Source organism: Cherax quadricarinatus, chromosome 8, assembly GCF_038502225.1.
Source record: "Cherax quadricarinatus isolate ZL_2023a chromosome 8, ASM3850222v1, whole genome shotgun sequence".
NCBI lineage: Eukaryota > Metazoa > Arthropoda > Malacostraca > Decapoda > Parastacidae > Cherax > Cherax quadricarinatus.
In genome coordinates, this window is record NC_091299.1 from 32,123,519 (window position 1) to 32,147,778 (window position 24,260).

Below are 24,260 nucleotides of genomic sequence, written 5' to 3' on the forward strand. Positions count from 1 at the left end.
GGCTGGAACAGATCACCCAATCCCTGCACTTACGTTGGCTGGGACCATTGTCAAGTGATTTGTCAATGGTCCAGGACAGACTGGAATGTCATTATAAGGTTCTTCTCTTAAGTGGGGTTTTTGTGATTACCTGCCACCTGACTGCTCACCAATGTTTGCTACTAACCAAGCTTGCATTACATTTCCCTGTAAAGCCATGTTATGCAGCATGTTGATTCATTTATATATTTTGATTGTTGTGTGAATGGCTGTTTGACTTTTTAAATGACTCGCTATACTGCTAAGTAAATTTAGGATCAAATGTACATATAATTTTTTGAAAGCTATATTTTTGCAGTAAGAGTTTAAAGACCCCCATTTAACACACTTTATGACTTTTGTATAAAATTGATTGTAAGCTATTCAGAACTGTTAATTTTATCTGCAGTTACTGATGTTTGTGTTGATAGATTCATTGGTTAAATGGTTGTTGTTGCAGCAATGGCGAGCTTCAGAAGCTGCAGCAACTCAAGGAAGAGACGGGAGAGCTGTCATCAGCTGATGAGAAGCGTTACCGCATGTTGAAGAAGCAGGCAGAAAAAGTATGTTATATTTATGTAATGTGTGAAGTATGGGCCTAACTGGAGCAGCAAAAAGTGAAGATGATACTTTGAGAACAATATTTGGTGGTAATATAATGTACAAAGTAACGAATGGAGGTATGTGAAGAATGTACAGTAGTGTGAAAATTGTTGGATCAGAAAAGGAGTTGCTGAAAGGGTTTGTTTATATATAAAGAATGTATGGGTGATAAAGAGGGTGTAGAGAGGTTTCTTATGGAATGTGAGCAATGTAATATCTGTGAAGGGATCCAGCAAAATGGGCTGGCTACTATACAGGAAGGCCTCACTTTACAGCACTTCTCTTTACAGCAGTTTGCTAATACAGTGGTTTACAATTATATCCATTCTTCATTTATTCAGACTTCCTACAATAAATATATTCACCACTCATTATAAGCTAAGGACGAAAATATTTCAAGGGAAGTAATGTGTGTAGTGTATATGCATTTTTAGGCCTAGCTCTATTGCTCACTTAACATATTAAGATGTAAAGATGTTATCAGGATTTTATATGGATTTGAAAGTGAAAAAAGCCTATGTTTCACTTTACAGCAATAGCCTGGAACCTAACCTGCTGTATAAGTGGGGCCCTTCTGTATATACTTTCAAAAGCAGGATGTGGTCTCACGTCAGCGAGTCAGTGTTGGGCAACTGTAGGCTGTTTGATATAGGCTTAGTGATGAAGGGCTCACTTTCGAAAGGGAAAATATTAATTTAAATTTATTTATTTTAGGATATTTTATATCAATCCAACTTTCTTGCATACTATTTAATTAATCTTAGAAAAAAAATCTGCAATAAATCAGTTTAACGGTTTCTTGCTGTTTAAGTTTTGACTTTTTTTTTTTTATTTTTTTTTTTTTTTTAACATGCTGGCTGTCTCCCACTGAGGCAGGGTGACCCAGAGAAGAAGCACTTTTGCCATCATTCAAACATAATCAGTCTTTGCAGAGGTGCTCAGACATGACATTTTAGATGTCACTCCAACAGCCAATATCCCAAACCCCTCCTTTATAGTGCAGGCATTGTACTTCACACTTGCAGGACTAATATTTGAATTTAATTTTCATTCTATCTCTCGTCTTTCTGCCTGGGAATTATCCATTTTGAGGGGTGTTTTCTCTTTGTTACAAATTTATATTTGTTATGGCCTTCCAGCACCTAGTGCTAAACAGTTATTTTTTATTTTTTACAGACATTTAATATTGTAGTGTTATAGTAGTAGGTTGGTAGACAGCAACCACTCAGAGAGGTACTACCGTTCTAACAAGTGAATGTAAAACAGAAGCCTGTATTTGTTTTATATGATGGTAGGAGTGCTAGTGTCTTTTTTCTGTCTCAAACATGCAAGATATCAGGTACGTCTTGCTACTTCTACATACACTTAGGTCACACTACACATGCACGTATACATTTATGTATACACACACACATCTGGGTTTTCTTTGATTTTATCTTAATAGTTCTTGTTCTTATTGTTTTTCCTTTCATATCCATGGGGAAGTGGAATAAGAATCTTTCCTCCGTAAGCCATGCATGTTGTAAAAGTCAAGTAAAATGCCAAGAGCTATGGGCTAGTAACCCCTTTTCCCATATAACTTACTAAAAAGAAAAAGAAGAAAACCATTAAAATCGGATGTTTGAATGTGCATGGTTATTGTGCAAATGATAAAAAATAGATGATTGTGAATGTTATGAATGAAAAACAGCTGGATGTCCTGGCTTTAAGTGAAACAAAGCTGAAGGGGGTAGGGGAGTTTCAGTGGGGAGAAATAAATGGGATTAGGTCAGGGGTTTCTAATAGTTAGAGCTAAGGAAGGAATAGCAATAATAAGAACATAAGAAAGAAGGAACACTGCAACAGGCCTATTGGCCCATGTGAGGCAGGTCCAATTCTCCTAGTCAGGTCAGTCACATTAACTTAAGGGAGGAGCATGGCATCCGACCTAGTAGCACAAGCTAGTCAGGTCCAACTCCATTAGCACACAGTCAAGATGTGTAAATAGAATTCTCAACGCTTATTGCTTGGGTACATTTATTCTGCTAGTGGGTTGGATCTGTGAAGGACCTACCTAGTGTGGGCCAACAGGCCTACTGTAGTGTTCCTCTTTTCTTATGTTATTATGTTAACTCTCACCCACCCACACCCACTCGTGTAGTTATCCAACCTATTTTTAAAATTACACAACGTCTTAGCTTCTATGACGGTACTCGGGTGTTGCACTCATCCACAACTCTATTACCAAACCAGTGCTTTCCTATATCTTTCCAGAATCTGAATTTTTCCAATTTAAAACCATTGCTGCGAGTCCTGTCTATGCTAGATATTTTTAGCATGCTATTTACATCCCCTTTATTAATTCCTGTTTTCCATTTATACACCTCAATCATAACCCCCCTAATTCTATGTCTTTCTAGAGAGTGCAGATTCAGGGCCCTCAGTCTATCCTCATGGGGATGATTTCTGATACACTGGATCAACTTTGTCATCCTCCTTTGTACGTTTTCAGTTCATTTATATCCATTCTGTAATATGGTGACCAAAACTGCACAGCATAATCTAAATGAAGCATAACCAAAGATGTATAGAGTTGAAGAACAACTTGAGGACTTCTATTATTTATTCTTCTTGCTATGGAGTCAAGGATTCTGTTAGCTTTATATAAATGTGAGCACTTATGCACTGTAGTCTTGATTTCAGATTACTGCTAACCAGAACTCCTAAATCCTTTTCACAATCCGTAATATTGAGATCTACATTATTTAGTATAAGTTGAAGGATAAGTTATTGCAGGAGAAGAGGGAATATGAAAGTATAAATTCAAGGATTATGTGGAGTAAAATAAGGGTTGGATGTGAAAAGTGCGTTATAGTAAGTGTCTATGCACCTGGGGAAGAGAGAGAGATAGAGAGAGAGAGATAGATAGAGATATAGATTGATTGATTGATTGATAGATTGACTGATAGATTGACTGATAGATTGACTGATAGATTGACTGATTGATTGATAGATTGATTGACAGATTGATTGATATTGATTGATTGATTGATAGATTGATTGATAGATTGATTGATAAATTGATTGATAGATTGATAGATTGATTGATAGATTGATTGATAGATTGATTGATAGATTGATTGATAGATTGATTGATTGATAGATTGATTGATAGATTGATTGATAGATTGATTGATTGATTGATAGATTGATTGATAGATTGATTGATAGATTGATTGATAGATTGATAGATTGATTGATAGATTGATTGATAGATTGATTGACAGATAGATTGATTGATAGATCAATTGATTGATTGATAGATTGATTGATTGATTGATTGATTGATTTGGGGAGTTTAGAATCAAGTGGGAGAGTGCTTGTGGTTGGGGATCTTAATGCTAGAGTGAGTAAAAATGTTGTGGAGCTAGCAGTATGTAAATTTGGGGTGCCAGGGGTAAATGAAAATGGGGAGCTTTTAATTTAACTGTGTGTAGAAAGAAATTTGGTAATAATACATATTTTATGAAAAAGAGGATAAATAAGAATACAAGGTATGAACAGCACATAATGAAAGTAGTTTGTTAGATTAAGTATTGGTGGATAAAAGGTTGATAGGTAGGCTTCAGGATATACGTTTTTATAGAGGGGCAGCAGATATATCGGATCATTATTTAGTTGTAGCTACAGTTAGAATAAGAGGTAGATGGGACAAAAGGAATATGGCAACAGCAAGTAAGAGAGAGGTGAAAGTATATGAACTAAGGGAGGAGGAAGTTATGGTGAGATATAAGCAAATATTGGCAGAAAGGTGAGCTAGTGTAAGTATGGGTAGTGAGGGGGTTAAAGAGGGATGGGATAGTTTTAAAAATGCAGTATTAGATTGTGGGGTAGAAGTTTGTGGTTATAGGAGGGTGGGTGCAGGAGGAAAGAGGAGTGATTTGTGGAATGATGAAGTAAAGGGTGTGATAAAAGAGAAAAAGGTAGCTTTTTCTTTCAACGCACTGGTCGTATCCCACTGAGGCGGGGTGGCCCAAAAGGAAAAGCGAAAGTTTCTCCTTTTACATTTAATAATATATACAGGACAGAGGGTTACTAGCCCCTTGCTCCTGGCATTTTAGTCGCTTCTTACGACACGTATGGCTTACGGAGGAAGAATTCTGCTCCACTTCTCCATGAAGAAAAAAGGTAGCTTATGAGATGTTTTTACAAAGCAGAAGTGATATAAGAAGGGCAGAGTATATGGAGAGTAAAAGAAAGGTGAAGAGAGTGGTGAGAGAGTGCAAAAGGAGAGCAAATGATAGAGTGGGAAAGGTATTGTCAAAAAATTTTACTGAAAATAAGAAAAAAAAATTGGAGTGAGATAAGCAAGTTAAGAAAGCCTAGGGAATGCATGGATTTGTCAGTTAAAAACAGAGTAGAGGAGTTAGTTGATGGGGAACTGGAGGTGTTGGGTAGATGGTGGGAATATTTTCAGGAACTTTTAAATGTCGATGAAGAAAGGGAGGCAGTACTTTTGTGCACTGAACAGGGAATTATAACATCTTTTAGGATTGAAGAAGAGCAGGGTATGAGTGTGGGGAAGATGTGTGAGGCATTACGTAGAATGAAAGGGGGTAAAGCAGCTGGAACTGATGGGATCATGACAAAAATGTTAAAAACAGGGGAGGATATAGTTTTGGAGTGGTTGGTGTTTTTGTTTAATAAATGTATGAAAGAGGGGAAGGTGCCTAGGGATTGGCAGAGAGCATGTATAGTCCCTTTATTTATATAAAGGGAAAGGGGACAAAAGAGACTGTAAAAATTATAGAGGAATAAGTTTACTGAGTATACCAGGAAAAGTGTACGGTAGGGTTATAATTGAAAGAATTAGAGGTAAGACAGAATGTAGGATTGCAGATGAGCAAGGAGGTTTCAGAGTGGGTAGGGGATGTGTAGATCAAGTGTTTACATTGAAGCATATATGTGAACAGTATTTAGATAAAGGTAAGGAAGTTTTTATTGCATTTATGGATTTAGAAAAGGCATATGATAGTGGATAGAGGAGCAATGTGGCAGATGTTACAAGTATATGGAATAGGTGGTAAGTTATTAAATGCTGTAAAGAGTTTTTATGAGGATAGTGAGGCTCAGGTTAGGGTGTGTAGAAGAGAGGGAGACTACTTCCCGGTAAAAGTAGGTCTTAGACAGGGATGTGTAATGTCACCATGGTTGTTTAATATATTTATAGATGGGGTTGTAAAGGAAGTAAATGCTAGGGTGTTCAGGAGAGGGGTGGGATTAAATTTTGGGAAATCAAATTCAAAATGGGAATTGACACAGTTACTTTTTACTGATGATACTGTGCTTATGGGAGGTTCTAAAGAAAAATTGCAAAGGTTAGTGGATGAGTTTGGGAATGTGTGTAAAGGTAGAAAGTTGAAAGTGAACATAGAAAAGAGTAAGGTGATGAGGGTATCAAATGATTTAGATAAAGAAAAATTGGATATCAAATTGGGGAGGAGGAGTATGGAAGAAGTGAATGTTTTCAGATATTTGGGAGTTGACGTGTCGGCGGATGGATTTATGAAGGATGAGGTTAATCATAGGATTGATGAGGGAAAAGAGGTGAGTGGTGCGTTGAAGTATATGTGGAGTCAAAAAACGTTATCTATGGAGGCAAAGAAGGGAATGTATGAAAGTATAATAGTACCAACACTCTTATATGGGTGTGAAGCTTGGGTGGTAAATGCAGCAGCGAGGAGACGGTTGGAGGCAGTGGAGATGTCCTGTCTAAAGGCAATGTGTGGTGTAAATATGCAGAAAATTCGGAGTGTGGAAATTAGGAAAAGGTGTGGAGTTAATAAAAGTATTAGTCAGAGGGCAGAAGAGGGGTTGTTGAGGTGGTTTGGTCATTTAGAGAGAATGGATGAAAGTAGAATGACATGGAAAGCATATAAATCTATAGGGGAAGGAAGGAGGCGTAGGGGTCGTCCTCGAAAGGGTTGGAGAGAGGGGGTAAAGGAGGTTTTGTGGGCAAGAGGCTTGGACTTCCAGCAAGCGTGCGTGAGCATGTTAGCTAGGAGTGATTGAGATGAATGGTACTTGGGACCTGACGATTTGTTGGAGTGTGAGCAGGGTAATATTTAGTGAAGGGATTCAGGGAAACCGGTTATTTTCATAAAGTCGGACTTGAGTCCTGGAAATGGGAAGTACAATGCCTGCACTTTAAAGGAGGGGTTTGGGATATTGGCAGTTTGGAGGGATATGTTGTGTATCTTTATATGTGTATGCTTCTAAACTGTTGTATTCTGAGCACCTCTGCAAGAACAGTGATAATGTGTGAGTGTGGTGAAAGTGTTGAATGATGATGAAAGTATTTTCTTTTTGGGGATTTTCTTTCTTTTTGGGTCACCCTGCCTCGGTGGGAGATAGCCAACTTGTTAAAAAAAAAAAAAAATCAGGGAAACCGGTTATTATAGATTTAATGGGACTTGAATCCTGAAAATGGGATTTACAATGCCTGCACTTTAAAGAAGGGGTCTGGGATATTGACAGTTTGGAGGGATTTCTAAACTGTCGTATCTGAGCGCCTCTGCAAAGTCACTGATTATGTATGAGTGAGGTGAAAGTGTTGAATGATGATGAAAGTATTTTCTTTTTGGGTCACCCTGCCTCTGTGGGAGATAGCCAACTTGTTAAAAAAAAAAAAAATGAAAGAGGGGAAGGTACCTTGGGATTGGCAGAGAGCGTGCGTAGTTCCTTTATATAAAGGGAAAGGGGACAAAATAGATTGTAAAAATTATAGGGGAATAAGTTTACTGACTATACCAGGTAAAGTGTATAGTAGGGTTATTATTGAAAGAATTAGAGGTAAGACAGAGAGTAGGGCTGCAGATGAGGAAGGAGACTTTAGAGTGGGTAGGGGATGTGTAGATCAAGTGTTTACATTGAAGCATGTATGTGAACAGTACTTAGATAAAAAAAGGGAAGTTTTCATTGCATTTATGGATTTAGAAAAAGCATATGATAGTGGATAGGGGAGCAATGTTGCAGATGTTGCCAGTGTATGGAATAGGTAGTAAGCTACTAAATACTGTAAAGAGTTTTTATGTGGATAGGCTCAGGTTAGGGTGTGTAGGAGTGAGGGAGACTACTTCCCAGTAAAAGTAGGTCTTAGACAGGGATGTGTAATGTCACCATGGTTGTTTAACATATTTATAGATTGGATTGTAAAAGAAGTAAATGCTAGGGTGTTGGGGAGTGGGGTGGGATTAAATTATGGAGAATCAAGTACAAAATGGAAGTTGACACAGTTACTTTTTGTTGATGATACTGTGCTTTTGGAAGATTCTAAAGTAAAGTTGCAAAGGTTAGTGGATGAGTGTTGGAGGGTTTGTAAAGGTAGAAAGTTGAAAGTGAACATAGATAAGAGTAAGATGATGAGGGTATCAAATGATTTAGATAAAGTAAAATTGGATATCACATTGGAGAGAGGAAGTTTGGAAGAAGTGAATGTTTTCAGATATTTGGGAGTTGAATTGTTAGCAGATGGGTTCATGAAAGATGAGGTTAACCATAGAATTGATGAAGGAAAAAAGGTGAGCGGTGTGTTGAGGTATCTGTGGAGACAAAAAACGTTATCTGTGGAGGCAATGAAGGGAATGTATGAAAGTGTAGTGGTACCAACACTCTTACATGGGTGTGAAGCTTGGGTTGTAGATGCTGTGGCAAGGAGGTGGATGGAGGCAGTGGAGATGTCGTGTCTCAGGGCAGTGTGTGGTGTAAATATTATGCAGAGAATTCGGAGTGTGGAAATTAGGAGGAGGTATGGAGTTACTAAAAGTATTAGTCAGAGGGCTGAAGAGGGGTTGTTGAGGTGGTTTGGTCATGTAGACAGAATGGAACAAAGTAGAATGACTTGGAAAGCGTATAAATCTTTAAGGGAAGGAAGGCAGGGTAGGGGCCATCCTCGAAAAGGTTGGAGGGAGGGGGTAAAGAAGGTTTTGTGGGTGTGGGGCTTCTATTTCCAGCAAGCATGCGTGAGTGTTAGATAGGAGTGAATGGAGACGAATGGTTTTATGGGACCTGACAAGCTGTTGGAGTGTGAGCAGAGTAATATTTTGTGAAGGGATTCAAGGAAAGTGGTTAGCCGGACTTGAGTCCTGGAAGTGGGAAGTACAATGCCTGCACTTTAAAGGAGGGGTTTGGGATACTGGCAGTTTGGAGGGATTTCTAAACTGTCATATCTGAGTGCCTCTGCAAAGGCAGTGATTATGTATAATTGATGGTGAAAGTGTTGAATGATGAAAGTATTTTTCTTTCTTTTTGGGTGTTTCTTTTTGGGTCACCCTGCCTCGGTCGGAAACGGCCGATGTGTTAAAAAAAAAAAATTAAATATTTGTTGTGTTTGGTCTCACAGACATTGCTGGAAGCTGCTGACGTCATTTGCTGCACTTGTGTCGGTGCTGGTGATCCCCGGCTGGCCCGCCTTAAATTCCACTCCATATTGATTGACGAGTCCATGCAGGCCACTGAACCTGAGTGCATGGTTCCGGTAGGGATTTATTTAACCTGGGTCTTGTCTGGCTTCCATTATTGAATTTGTTATACTGATGCATAATTTTCACTTGTTCACCTACTGAGATCAAAATGAGATCTACTAATGCTTCCTTAAGATTATTTTTGGTTAGGTTATATTGTTACTTTAACTCAAATATATGAAATTTAATTGATGTTTGCCAGAGGTATAAATAATTACTTAATGTGGATTATTTTATCTTATGGTAACAGCAGCATGGTTAACACATTTGGTACATACTCATGGCTTAATTTGTTGAAAATAAAAAGCTTCTTATGTAGACTACAAGGAATGACAAAGAAATGAGGAAGATGGAAGCCTTTGTTTTATATATGCTATTCTGTGATAAATGAGATAATAAATAACTCCTCCAGTCTCTCTTGGTATTTAGTTGTATTTAGTATTTAACTGTATTTTGTCATTTGAAATTACTGTATTTTTTCAGGTTGTTCTTGGGGCCAAACAAGTTATCCTTGTAGGGGACCACTGTCAGTTGGGTCCAGTTGTAATGTGTAAGAAGGCCTCAAGGGCTGGCCTCTCCCAATCTCTTTTTGAAAGGCTGGTTGTTTTGGGCATACGGCCATTTCGCCTCACCGTCCAGTACCGTATGCACCCTCAACTGGCACAGTTTCCTTCCAACTTTTTCTATGAGGGGTCCCTTCAGAATGGTGTTGCTGATGGTAAGCTAAATCCATTTGTTTGCTCTCTCCAGCCTTTCCTAGGGAAACCCCTGCCCTGCCTTCCCTCCACTACATTATAGAAAAAAATGTAGTGGAGGGATAGGGGTTGCCCTGGGAAAGGCAGGAGCAAGCAGGTAAAGTAGGTTTTGTGTATATGAGGGGCTTAGACATCCAGCAAGTGTATATGAACATGTTAGATAGGAGTGAGTGGAGGCAAGTGGTTTTTATGATGGTGTGTTGTTGAGTGCAATCAAAGTAACATTTATGAAGGGATTCAGGGAAAGCAGTCGCCTCTGGCAAGACAGTGATGGTGAATGTGTTTCTTCTTTTTTAGGTTGCCCTACCTCGGTGGGAGATGGATGGTGTGTTAAAAAAAATTGATGAGGGCTGCTTGTATTGTGTAAATTTTGTTAAAAAAAAAAAATTAATGTACTACATGTAATTCCATCTTCAGCTAATTGTGCAATTTTCTCCCATCCACAGCTGATCGTACAATGAAAGGTGTAAGTTTTCCCTGGCCCCAAGCAGACAAACCTCAGTTCTTCTATGTTACAGCTGGTCAAGAAGAAATAGCTGGGTCGGGTACTTCTTACTTAAACCGAACAGAGGCATCCAGTGTGGAAAAATTAGTAACACGCTTCCTTAATTCTGGTGTGAAGCCAGAGCAGATTGGTGTTATTACGCCTTATGAAGGCCAGAGAGCTTACCTGGTTAGTAGAGCCTCATTCACCTATAACTTTTTTTCCTTAAACTAATAAAACTATTTTTTGCAGATCCACTGTGGATCCTGATTGTGGATAGGTTGTTCATTGGTCATCGCTCAATATTTTGGTTTCTTGCTGTCTTCACTTAAATAATGTGGTTGACACTTCTTACAGTATCTAAAAAAATGATTGTCTGATTCTGCATGTGCATAGAAATTAAATACTTTAATGACCTATTTGTTATTGCTGTGTACCTTACGACAACTCTGGGTGGTGATCGATCAGGCTGTTGGTGCTTAGAGCACCAACAGCCTGATCGATGAATCATAGCCTAGCTGATCAGGAACTGACTCGAGAAAGTTTTCATGTTCCTACATAACTAGATTCAGAAGCTTGTTGGTAATTTCCCTTATACTTGATAGGAGGGTGCTGAAAGGTCAAGGACCTGTTATGCTTATCAAGTTCTTTCTTAGTATACTCATTGTGCCTCTTTGTTTTTTTATTGGAGGTATTTTTACACTTTCTGCCAGATCTCTTGCTTTAATATGGAGTGATTTCATCCTACATAAATGGATATGGGTAGGAGAGGAGGAAATGATAAGAGAAAAATTTTGTAAGGGTAAAGTTTTGCTGTTTTTGCAACTGCTGTTGTGAGTATAGGTCGGGGTTTTGAGACTAAATTTTGAGCCAAAAAGTTGGGGGTTGACTTATTCATGGGTAATACATTTAAGGAAATTCAAAATTATTATATGTAATGGGCTTACCAAACACTTGATTCCTTATTCTTTGATATATCGAGTGTAAAACCACACTTGGAAACTATTCCACTTTTAACATTAAATAAATTTTATAATAGCCCATAATTCCATTTGTGCCATCCCTTTTCCTCAAGTTTGTTTATAAGCAAAAAAGCTGATTGAGTTGCCAGATTAGCTACTGTTCCAGTCGTTAAGACTAACTGATAAATGACCATTTAAGATTAACCAATAACTAATAAAATCCATCAAAATCACTCCTGGATGTTTTCAGCACCAAATGACTCCTCCCAGTCTTTTCAATTTAGGGAGTTACTGTTCCCACATCTTCCCCATGGTCACCAGCTCAGGGTAGGGGGTATTTTCAGGCATCCCTCTCCCCCCCAAGGTCTTTACTCCCATGGCTGCCATCCTGAGGATGAAGGCCCATCTAGGGCAATCTACCCACTGTCTCCATGGTCTACCAATCAATCTTCCCATGACTTCCAGCCAGGTGCTGGGGCCTCCTATCCAGGCAACCCACCACATCCTCTTGTACCTACCAACTGCTCACAGGTACTAGATATGAATAACTGTCCCAGCTGTTATCCCTATCTACCAAACAAACAAAAACATTCCCACCCCAATTGGAGGAGGACTTGTCCGTCTTTATCTCTCATCTTTACTTGTTTCATATCTATATCCAAGGATGATCTGACCTCTCAGCTTTACTTCTCTCGTCCAGATTCGGTGAGCATCTGTCCATCTTTATCACAGCTATATTTCTTTCCTTATCCAGGGTAGAGGAGGAGTAAATTAACAAATTCTCATCAGAAATTTGAATACATATGATACTCCATGTTGTTTTTATCAACCTGATTTTTTTTTCATTCTATTGTTTTAATTTGTACAAGTTACATATATATCTGCAGATGGTCACCACTCAGTTATTAGTATCATAATTTATATAGTATTCCTCACAGTTATTCAGTGGCTCATTGTCATAAGTAGAAAAAAAAATTAAACAAAACAAAGTATACATTTCTCATAGCAAAAACTTGATGTCTGCTGATTGCCTACACCCACATACACACAGAATAGATAATAGAATAATGAGAATAGAAAATGATTTCCAATTACCTTCAAAAATAAAAGGAGAAAAAATAGGTTATTGCTGTAAAATGTAAAAAAAAAAGTGTTGTGTATTTAATGGTTACAAAGCTGATAGTTTTATTTTGGTATATTGAGGGGTTTAAGATTAGCTCGAGAATTAGTATGAAAAAGCTGTTGGTTTTTTCTTGTGCTGTAATATTTTGATGATGTATCCAGAGAGAGCTGGTTTGGGAAGAAACTGTGATCTGATTTTTTTTTATAGAAGCATGAAATGAGAAGGATATTAGAAAATATGCATCTTTTTATTTAAAATTATTTCTTTTGTTTCATGTTTTAAATTAGAATATTGTATATAGTTTATAGTATATTGTAATGTAAAAAACAAAATTCTAGGTTCAGTACATGCAGTATCAAGGGCCTTTAAACCAGAAGTTGTACCAGCGGTTAGAGGTTGCAAGTGTGGACGCTTTTCAAGGACGGGAGAAGGACTTCATCATCATGTCATGTGTGCGGTCCAATGAACATCAGGGAATTGGGTTTCTGTCGGACCCTAGAAGGCTTAATGTGGCCCTCACTCGAGCTCGTTATGGCATCATTATTGTGGGCAATCCCAAAGTTCTCTCAAAGGTGACCTTATTTTGTATATGATCAAATACTGTGCATAGTAGATCAGGTGACTGTATAATACTTTGTTGCATAAAATATGGACTCTTCTTTACAACCCGAATTTAGAAATAAGCAAGAAAATAAAATTATATGATAATATAGGTTGCAAAGATATCTTTAATAAAAATATTTATTTTAAACTTGAATTTGTAGCTTTACATTAATGAGACAGATGAAGAAGTACTTTATATATTCAGAATGAATACATAAGAGATATCCCTCTTCAGCAGCAAGGCTTGTGGAATCATCTACTACATCATTTCAAAGAAAAGAAGGTTTTGGTGGAAGGTCCACTAAACAATCTTAAGGAATCTATGATGCAGTTCAGCAAACCTAAAAGACTAATAAATGCTACCAACCCAGGTTCTCATTTCATGAATACTGCTATGTATGATGCACGAGAAGCTATGATACCAGGTTCCATGTATGATCGCTCTGGTCCTATCAATGGCTCTGCACCTGCAGCCTCACCATATTTTAGAGGTAAGGTAATAAGTTGTCCTATTTGTGTATGTGAATGTTTCTATTGTCCTTTGTTTGCATATTTAGTAAAAAAGAAAAATAGATTATATGTATATATATATGTACTTCAGTTGCTATGTGATCTGTATTTTTTAAGCCTAGCCCCCCTCTATCTCAGTGCACACTAAAGAAATAGTACAGAGTGGTGATAAAATTCTAATGCAGTTTAATATAATATAAAAATATAGAAGGGCCCAGGTTATATGGCAGGTTAGGTTCCAGGTTACTGCCAGAAAGTGGACATCGCCGGAAAGCAGTCATTTTTTTTCCACTTATAAATGCATATAAATGCCAGATAACAAATTGACACAAATACATGTATATCACCCTGCCTCGGTGGGAGACGGCCGACTTGTTGAAAATAAAATAAATGTATATGTAAAGTTAGTAGAGCTAGGCAAGAAAAAGTAAAATACACACAGTACATTCATTACTTACTTTAAAATATTTGTAGTCTTAATGTAGGGCGAGATGTGAATAGCATTTATTGTAAGATAACGTGTGGGAGGTAAAAAATGCTTCTTGACATGCTTTATCGGGTGTGGGTTCTATATTCACGTTTTGTGTTCCTAGATGGGCCTCACATGTGTCATCTGTGTTCCCATGAATGACTCTTGAGGTTCCTGAAAGCTAACATTAGACTTATCGGATGGGCGTTGAATGCAGAGATTATTCAGTGATGTTCGCCTGAGGCGATAAGCTTGAAACTATACTCACCCTGAGGTCCTCCTTATGGGAGGTTGGCAGCATTTGTTCCCAAGCCTATAATGTTTCCTGTCTTTGCCATTCCTTGATTTTCACAACTGCATTTGCTGGGGTTAAATTTTAATAGCCATCTGCAGCTTATCCACATCTGTTTGTAGCCTTTGCTGGTCTACTACTGTTTATTTTCTCATTAGTGTCACATTATCCATGAACAGGGATACCTTTGAGTTAAGAAATAATACAGTGGAACATCTACTTACAAGTTTAATCTGTTCCGTGACCTTGCTCGCATCTGGATTTGCTCGTTTGCAAAGTCAATTTTCCTCATTTAAATTAACTGAAATGGAATTAATCCATTCCCGTGGAATTCCAGGAACGACAAAATACTTCACTAATTTCCCTAATATCAACTATGGCTTATTTATCTATCACAATTCATCTAATATGATATAATAAACAATACACATAACACAGAAACCTGATACATACTCTAGAATGAATAAAATATATCATTCATGTAGTGGTGTCAGCGGCTGACGAGAGCTTGTCTGGAGAGAGGACAAAATGCTCATTGAATAATTTCGCTAATGTCAGCTCTACGGCTTATTTATCAACAGCAGACTGTCGTTTAACATGGTAGTTACGTTCCCGAAAATGCCATGTTAGACAAAACCGTGTTAGATAAACTGAAGAACTTGCGGGAAAAATAGGGTTATTTTCCTGGGAACCCCTAAAAAGCCAGACAACTTTTTTTTTTAGACCTCCAGATCTTACAAAATAAAAGTGAATATGTAATTGTAGTGCATTGTCGTGATGTATTCCTGCTTAACCCTTTCAGGGTCGACAGACCCTCTCCTAAACTTGTTCTCAGGGTCGGAAATTTTTCAGAAAAAAAAAGAGAAAATTATTTTTCTTGTGAAATGATAGAGAATCTTTTCCCGATAATAATGACACCAAAATTATGAAATTTGATGGAAAATTCATGGAATTATGCTCTTGCGAAGTTAGCGGTCTCAACGATGTTTACACATCGGCGATTTCGCCCACTTTAAGCCCTGTTTTCGGCCAATTCCAATGTACCAGTCGACAAAAATCATAACTATTTCGCTAGAACTCCATTTTTTCTATCGAACGAGTACAAGAAACAACTCGTTTACTGACTTCAACTATCCAATAAAGTGGTCAGAAATTGGCAATTTTGCCAATTTCACACAAATTTCAAAAAATGCCAATTTCCAAATAGGGTCCAGAATAAACAAGACAGACATTCCTGGCACTAAAATAATTTTTTTTCTGTTCATTAGTCACATCCCCAGGCCTCTCATATTTCTTTTTCTTTCCACTTTGAATTTTTATTCTCACGAAAAAATAGAAGATTTACTGTTATGCAGATTACTGCATTAGTGTAGAAATGGTATAAATAATATCAGCACACTTGGAAAAGAATATTAGACTCGCCAGTTGATGTATATTGGATGCGTGGCATGATTTGTTTACTTTTGAACTTGGGCAAAAATTGAACATTTCTGCTACTTTGAGTTCAATTTCAAGGTACTATTCATTGTGAAACCAGTCAAAATTTAATCAATTTCTGTAATATGTCTTCGATTCTATAAATTGAGACCTGGAAAACTAGAATACAACCATAAATAGCATACGAAAATACACTGCAAAGCCGATGTTTTAAAGCAAAAATACGGTCGGAGTTTTTTTTTTCATTATGCACTGTGTGCTGCAGGATTTTTTTTATACTGTGCACACTGACCACATAGACCCATTCTTTCATATGTAGGCCTACCAGCTTTCTCTCGCTAGATTTGAAGGCGCTAGAATTTATGTGTACTAATACAGCACCAACCTTGGCATGCAAACCGTACTAGTACGACACCAACCCTGAAAGGGTTAAGACTGCATTAGAAATAATAGTATTTCTTACCTTAAATTGTGGGTAATGGTGTTTTTGGATGATTGTGAAGAGAGTGGATATGGATGGTGTGGCCCTACTGGGCTGAGGTGGATGGTTGTTGGTTGTCAGCAGAAGTGAATGGTAGAGGTTCTGGTACTGAAGTCAGTGGTTGTATTGGAGTGTGCATAGATTCTGTAATGGATCTCTGGGCTTTTTTACCCTGCAGTGCATTATACAGCATCATCAGCTGGTCTAGACCCCATTTCAAAGCACTGCTTTTAAATTTGTTATTGTATAATTATACTATTACTATCAATAAATAATATGTACCCATCATATTTATTCCAGAATGTTAGGTATAACATAAAAAACGTAGAAGCATGATAAATATGCACAAATTAATAAAAATAACCTATAGGGAGGTATTGAAGAGTAGGCGGGGGCTTTGAGAGGGAGAAGGCGTGAGCAGTCTCTCTGTTACTCATGGACCACCGTGGCGTGTGGAGGTGTGAGCTCAATGCACTATAAAATATTGTACAGTGGATCCCCGGTTAACGATATTTTTTCAATCCAGAAGTATGTTCAGGTGCCAGTACTGACCGAATTTGTTCCCATAAGGAATATTGTGAAGTAGATTAGTCCATTTCAGACCCCCAAACATACACGTACAAACGCACTTACATAAATACACTTACATAAGTGTTGAATGATGATGAAAGTATTTTCTTTTTGGGGATTTTCTTTCTTTTTTGGGTCACTTACATAATTGGTCGCATTCGGAGGTGATCGTTATGCGGGGGTCCACTGTATAATAATACTATTACTTACAGGTAGTAGGTTGGTAGACAGCAACCGCTCAGGGAGGTACTACCGTCCTGCCAAGTGAGTGTAAAACGGAAGCCTGTAATTGTTTTACATGATGGTAGGATTGCTGGTGTCCTTTTTTCTGTCTCATGAACATGCAAGATTTCAGGTATGTCTTGCTACTTCTACTTACACTTAGGTCACACTACACATACATGTACAAGCACATATATACACATCCCTCTGGGTTTTCGTCTATTTACTTTCTAGTTCTTATTCTTGTTTATTTCCTCTTATCTCCATGGGGAAGTGGAACAGAATTCTTCCTCTGTAAGCTATGCGTGTTGTAAGAGGTGACTAAAATGCCGGGAGCAAGGGGCTAGTAACCCCTTCTCCTGTATATATTACTAAATGTAAAAGGAGAAACTTTCGTTTTTCCTTTTGGGCCACCCTGCCTCGGTGGGATGTGGCTGGTGTGTTGAAAGAAAGAATAAGAATTAATAATAATAATGAGTGAACTTCATTTCCCTAAATTAATAATAACAGTAATAATAATTATGGTAGTAGGTTGGTAGACAGCAACCACCCAAGGAGGTACTACCGTCCTGCCAAGTGAGTGTAAAACGAGAGCCTGTAATTGTTTTACATGATGGTAGGATTGCTGATGTCTTTTGTGGTAGGATTGCTGGTGTCTTTTGTCTGTTTCATACACATGCAAGATTTCAGGTATGTCTTGCTACTTCTACTTACACTTAGGTCACACTACACATACATGTACAAGCATATATATACACGCCCCTCTGGGTTTTCTTCTATTTTCTTTCTAGTTCTTGTTCTTGTTTATTTCCTCTTACCTCCATGGGGAAGTGGAACAGAATTCTTTCTCCGTAAGCCATGCGTGTTGTAAGAGGCGACTAAAATGCAAGGAGCAAGGGGCTAGTGACCACTTCTCCTGTATACTATATTACTAAATGTAAAAGGAGAAACTTTCGTTTTTTCTTTTTGGGCCACCCCGCCTCGGTGGGATTTGGCCGGTGTGTTGAAAGAAAGAAAGAAATAATAGTAATAATGAGGAACTTCAGAACGTTGCCACAAGTTGGTGCAGTGCACTGTTTACCTCGCTGTGGAAGCATTTCTCTCGTGTTTTGCTTACATTTTGTGCAGTTATTTTGTCAATTTTTTTTTTCTAACCATGGGTGTCCTAAGAAAGTAAGTGGTAAGGACAGTGCTGAAAAGAAAAAAGAGGATGATGTCTATTGAATTTAAGCATGAAATCATTGATAAACGTGAATGAGGTGTGCTGGTTGTTGTGGAGTTTGCGAGGCAGTACGAGCGTAATACTTCTACTACGCTGGAACAGATTAATGGCATTTCAATTAATTTAGCCCTTTCAGGGTCGGCAGGCCCTCTCCCAAACCTGTTCTCAGGGTCGGAAAATATTTGAAAAAAAAAAAAAAAAAATTGCCATCAATACTTACTGAGATGTGGAGGCGTGAAGTTGACAAAGTGAATCATATACGGCAAAATTGCCATATGCGGTTCACTTTTTTCTATTATTTTTTAATTTTTTTTTTTCAAGTAACTTTTATGGCCTGTGAGACCAATATGAGCACTTTCTATACTACACAATAACTGCACAAACACTGTTGTCACTATATTGTTTACAAAATGTGTTTACACAAACAAACAATATAAAATGTTGTTTATTACTATTTTTCTATATTTTATACACACACATACTGTCACAGGACATGTTTCTAGAAGTTCTGCAGCCTGTGGAAGTCTTTGAAACATGGTGTCATGCACAGTGGTGTTTTACACTCCTCACACACAAAACGAGTATCTTTACGTTGTTTTAGGGTTTTTTTTTTTTTTTATGTGCACAGACGTAATACCTCTTCTGAGCCTTTTTCTTGAAAGCAGTAGCAGGCAGTTTTGTTAGGAAGTGATCACCATGTTTCAGACGCGAAGTTAGTTGTTGATAATTTCGTGGGCGGTTTTCTATTGCAGGTGTTGTTCCTTGGTACTTGATTATTATTTTTCTGATGACAGACAAACAAAATTCGCCATATGGTGGTTTGTTTTTGGTCCTCGTCTTATACATATAAGCATTGAGCATGGAAATGTCCAGAATATGGAAAAAGAGTTTTATGTACCACTTATAACTCTTGCGAACACAATCAGCAAACCCAATCTGCATGTCACATTTGTCCACTGAATGCATATTGAGGGTGTAGTCAATCACAGCTGCAGGTTTTATAATGGGTACATTGTTCTCTCTATGCTGCCTGCCAGTGTCTGCCATTTTGTTAGGGTGAACCGATGACAACAGTGTGACATCTCGTTTGTCATGCCACCAAAATGCCATGATGTCATTGACAGCAAACACCTGCACTTCACCTCTACGAGTGCCAGCGTTGAACCTGGGCATATGTTTACGATTTGCATGCACTGTGCCACAAACATCTGTCATGTTCACTTGCAAGAAATCACTGAGTATGGGGCTTGTGTACCAGTTCTTTTTTTCTTTCAACACACCGGCCGTATCCCACCGAGGCGGGGTGGCCCAAAAGGAAAAACGAAAGTTTCTCCTTTTGCATTTAGTAATATATACAGGGGAAGGGAATGTATGAAAGTATAGTAGTACCAACACTCTTATATGGATGTGAAGCTTGGGTGGTAAATGCAGCAGCGAGGAGACGGTTGGAGGCAGTGGAGATGTCCTGTCTAAGGGCAATGTGTGGTGCAAATATTATGCAGAAAATTCGGAGTGTGGAAATTAGGAAAAGGTGTGGAGTTAATAAAAGTATTAGTCAGAGGGCAGAAGAGGGGTTGTTGAGGTGGTTTGGTCATTTAGAGAGAATGGATTAAGTAGAATGACATGGAAAGCATATAAATCTATAGGGGAAGGAAGGCGAGGTAGGGGTCGTCCTCGAAAGGGTTGGAGAGAGGGGGTAAAGGAGGTTTTGTGGGCGAGGGGCTTGGACTTCCAGCAAGCGTGCGTAAGCGGGTTAGCTAGGAGTGAATGGAGACGAATGGTACTTGGGACCTGACGATCTGTTGGAGTGTGAGCAGGGTAATATTTAGTGAAGGGATTCAGAGAAACCGGTTATTTTCATATAGTCGGACTTGAGTCCTGGAAATGGGAAGTACAGTGCCTGCACTTTAAAGGAGGGGTTTGGAATATTGGCAGTTTGGAGGGATATGTTGTGTATCTTTATACGTATATGCTTCTAAATTGTTGTATTCTGAGCACCTCTGCAAAAAGTGATAATGTGTGAGTGTGGTGAAAGTGTTGAATGATGATGAAAGTATTTTTTTTGGGGGGATTTTCTTTCTTTTTTGGGTCACCCTGCCTCGGTGGGAGACGGCTGACTTGTTGAAAAAAAAAAAAAAGTGTGTGTAGTGTGACCTAAGTGTAAGTAGAAGTAGCAAGACATACCTGAAATCTTGCATGTTTATGAGACAGAAAAATGGACACCAGCAATCCTATCATCATATAAAACAATTACAGGCTTTCGTTTTACACTCACTTGGCAGGACGGTAGTACCTCCCTGGGCGGTTGCTGACTACCAACCTATTACCTTTATTGTGTACCAGTTATCAGTATGTAATATATGCCCCTTACCAAGATATGGTTCCATCATTGTTCTAACCACATCACCAGTGATACCCAGTAACTTCCTGGTATCTCGCAATGTATTACTTCCAGTGTACATAATTATATCCAATACAAGACCACTGTAGCAATCACAAAGAACAAACAACTTTATACCAAAGTGTTTCCTCTTGCTTGGTATGTACTTCTTGAATGAGAGTCTTCCTTTGAACAGAATCAAAGACTCATCAATAACAAGCTTCCTGAAGGGATAAAAATACATATTGAATTTCTGTTCAGATACACAAACACATTCCTAATCTTATATAACCTGTCGTTTCTGTCAGGCCTGGTTTTGTCTGAGAAGTGAAGCATATGTAATAGTAGCACAGATAGATTCACTCCTATTACATCAGTGAAACCTGGGGATGCAATCAGGTAGTCTGTTGACCAGTATGATTTGACACTGTGCTTATACACTTGTGGCATAAGCATTATTGTGGCAAACAAAAGATACATCTGAGCCACAGCTGTCTCCTTCCACTGGTGTAGGTGTAAGTTTGGTGAAAGTATTGTGTTTGTCATGGTGTACTTGAAGTATCTGTTGCTTTCTCTGACAATAATTTCCATCAGGGGTTCGTCAAAGAATAACTTGAAACATTCCAGCTCAGTGGCATTGTTCTCAAGTGTACAAGATGGCCATATTCCACTTGGACTTTCATCAAAGTGATGGGCATTGGGAACAAAATTGGCAGCATCCTGCCAATACCAGGTGCAGTCTGCTGGTGGGTACTGGATACTGATAGGTGGTTGTGGTTGTGGATGTTGGTGTGGTGGGTGGGTGGGGGATGGTGGCCTTCATTGTAGTTCTGCTGAGTCAGCGGCATGGGTGGCAGTATGGTCCACTGCTGGTGCATCTTGGCTGGCACCACCACTACCACCAACAGATGCATGCACATTTTCCATCCCAATTGCAACACTATCATCTTCATTTTCACTATCTGTTCCTGTTGTACAGCCACGGGATGTACTCCGAGATGTACTCCTTGCCTTTGGAATAGCATATAGCACACTACCAGAGTGCATATACCGTCGTATATACTGACACTTCACTGGAGAATATTCTACTTCACTCTCACTACTGGAACTGTTTTCAAGAGCTTGGAGTTCATGTTCACTATCACTATCATCACCATTGCTCACATCTGAGTCCTGGATATGGGAAAATAAGAGTTTCCTCTTTTGTTCTGGTACAACTGAACATAAACAAGACGGCCCAGCACGAGAGGTAGAAGGTTGAGGGTCGTCTGGGTTTTCCTCACTATTACCGGTATTATGGTCATTAGTTTCAGTCACAACGTCATCAAAACCTTGAAAGTCATCTTCACTGACACTTCCATCTGTATTAGAACTGTCACTGGGGAACAAAAGTGTCCCAGTTTGCTGAGGAGTGAGGAATTTCTTACCACAAGGCATGGTGTACTAAAATGGCATTCCCACAATGCACCACTGGGTTCCTGAATTTTTTCCTACCACGCACACTGACCACACAGACCCATTCTCTCACAACTAGGCCTACCAGCTGTTTCCCGCTTAATTTGAAGCCGCTAGAATATACACGTACTAGTACGGCACCAACCCTGGCGAGCAAGCCATACTAGTACGTCACCAACCCTGAAAGGGTTAAATGAGGAAAATTGATTTGATATACGAGCAAATTGAGTTATGAGCTAGGTCATGGAATGGATTGAACTCATAAGTCGAGGTTCCACTACATTTCATAAGAAAATTAAAAAATTTTTTTTTTTTTTTTTTTAATTCTTGGAATCTGTTGACAAGTTTCAGATTGGGGGATCTGGACCCTGAAGGGTTAAGGAGCATTAACAGTTAAAGGTTGAAGTTGATTACAAGAGGTATTCTTTGGTTACTGAATGGAAGTCGGTATTATAATATGTTGAATGAAATTGGTAAATTGGGTTTAATGCAGCCCAATAACAAGAGCCTCCATTCAAGAAAACACTCAGCCGTAAAACTTAAAATCAACCAAAAGAGACATTCTCCAGTTATTGTTTGGACTCCAATGATTCCAAGCTGCTTAACTATTTTAGTGTATTAGCAAATCTGCACTGATCATTTCCATAAGATGCATCAGCCATTAACTATTTGAGTTTTTCAAAGGATTCATAGTTAATATATATATGCCATGGAGGGGGGGAATATGCCATTTTAAAAGTTTAAAAATTGAATTAGCAAAATGACGCTTATTCCAATAATAATTCTAACCCTCTTCTCAGCTCGACCTTTATCTGTAAAGGCTTTTCATAAGTTATTACATGGAATTGAAATTTCAGGAATGGGCTGTATAATATTGACCAAAGGGCACCTGCATATCCTAATAGTTGCGTGAACTGTTCTCCCATTACAGTAAATAAACATGGAAAATTTGAAGCCTATTGGCTGAAGCATTCTGAAGTTATATGAGGAAGAAATAATAATTAAGAGAACCATTAAAAGTACCCTTGGGGTAAGCCTAATAACTGAACATTTCTTTCTTGTATTTTATCAGGTCCTCAGTTTGACATGTATGGGCGTGCACATGATTCCCTAGATTATATCAAGGCTGAACATAACCAGCCTGGCCTCAACAACTTACCAGTACCAGTGGGGATGTTCATGAATATGGCACACATCCCACCACGATTTTACCAACAACACCAACAGGCACTTGCACAAGCACGAGGTGGTCGAGGTGGTGCACGTGGAGGCAGAGCTGGATCAAGAAAACTTGGCAAGAACATGGGTGGGGCAAGTGCTCTTCAGCTCTCACAGCCTTTCAGTCAAGACCCTTCAATGCAGAGCTATTCTCAGCCTGGCCTCACACAGGGGCACTTGTCACAGGTATATTGAACTTTCCATATACAGTAGTATTTTCATTACATATTAGATATGATTGGCATAGAGAAATGGAAACCTAACTAGCCAGTGATACAAATAGTCCACTGTATAATGCCTCCCTCACATTAAGGAAATTGGGTAATGTGTTAGTGAGACTTGATTGTCATCACGTATGGTTAAAATTTGATATTAATAAAGTTATTTTGAACAGGGTATGTCTGGACCTGGCCTGAGTGGTTTCTCTCAAGGATTGTCACAGGCAGAATTGTCTCAAGATTCCTATATGGTAGACCAGTTCCAAAGCCAGACAGATGGTCTCCTCTCCCAAGACTCTACTTACCAGGGTGACCGTGCGTTCTTTACACCAGCATCACAAACGCACCATTTCTCACAGGTACTTCCAAGTTTTTAAATCCATGAATTTTTTTTTTTTTCAACATACCGGCCGTCTCCCACAGAAGCAGGGTGACCCAAAAAAGAAATGCACTTTCATCATTATTCAACACTCACCATCATTCACACATAATCACTGTCTTTGCGATGGTGCCCAGATATGACAGTTTAGATGTCACTCCAGCTGCTAATATCCCAAACCCCTCCTTTCAAGTGCAGGCATTGTACTTCCCACCTCCAGGACTCAAGTTGGGCTAACTGGTTTCCCTGAATCACTTCACAAAATATTACCCTGCTCACACTCCAACAGCTCATCAAGTCCCAAAAACTATTTGTCTCCATTCACTCCTATCTAGCATGCTCAGACATGCCTGGTGCA

At 38.7% G+C, this 24,260-nt stretch overlaps 1 protein-coding gene across 2 annotated transcripts in view; it reads left to right on the top strand.

The window, feature by feature from the left end:
* Upf1 (Upf1 RNA helicase) overlaps window positions 1-24,260 on the top strand; it is a 168,429-nt gene that overhangs the window by 99,762 nt on the left and 44,407 nt on the right. The window contains exons 11-18 of one of the 2 annotated variants that reach the window (XM_070083022.1): window positions 479-581; window positions 9,002-9,136; window positions 9,606-9,840; window positions 10,324-10,550; window positions 12,785-13,018; window positions 13,285-13,540; window positions 23,160-23,491; window positions 23,700-23,882. In XM_070083022.1, the coding sequence (XP_069939123.1) occupies window positions 479-581; window positions 9,002-9,136; window positions 9,606-9,840; window positions 10,324-10,550; window positions 12,785-13,018; window positions 13,285-13,540; window positions 23,160-23,491; window positions 23,700-23,882 (1,705 nt within the window). The remainder of the gene's footprint in view (window positions 1-478; window positions 582-9,001; window positions 9,137-9,605; window positions 9,841-10,323; window positions 10,551-12,784; window positions 13,019-13,284; window positions 13,541-23,159; window positions 23,492-23,699; window positions 23,883-24,260) is intronic. The other variant, XM_053772040.2, reaches the window with a different exon arrangement.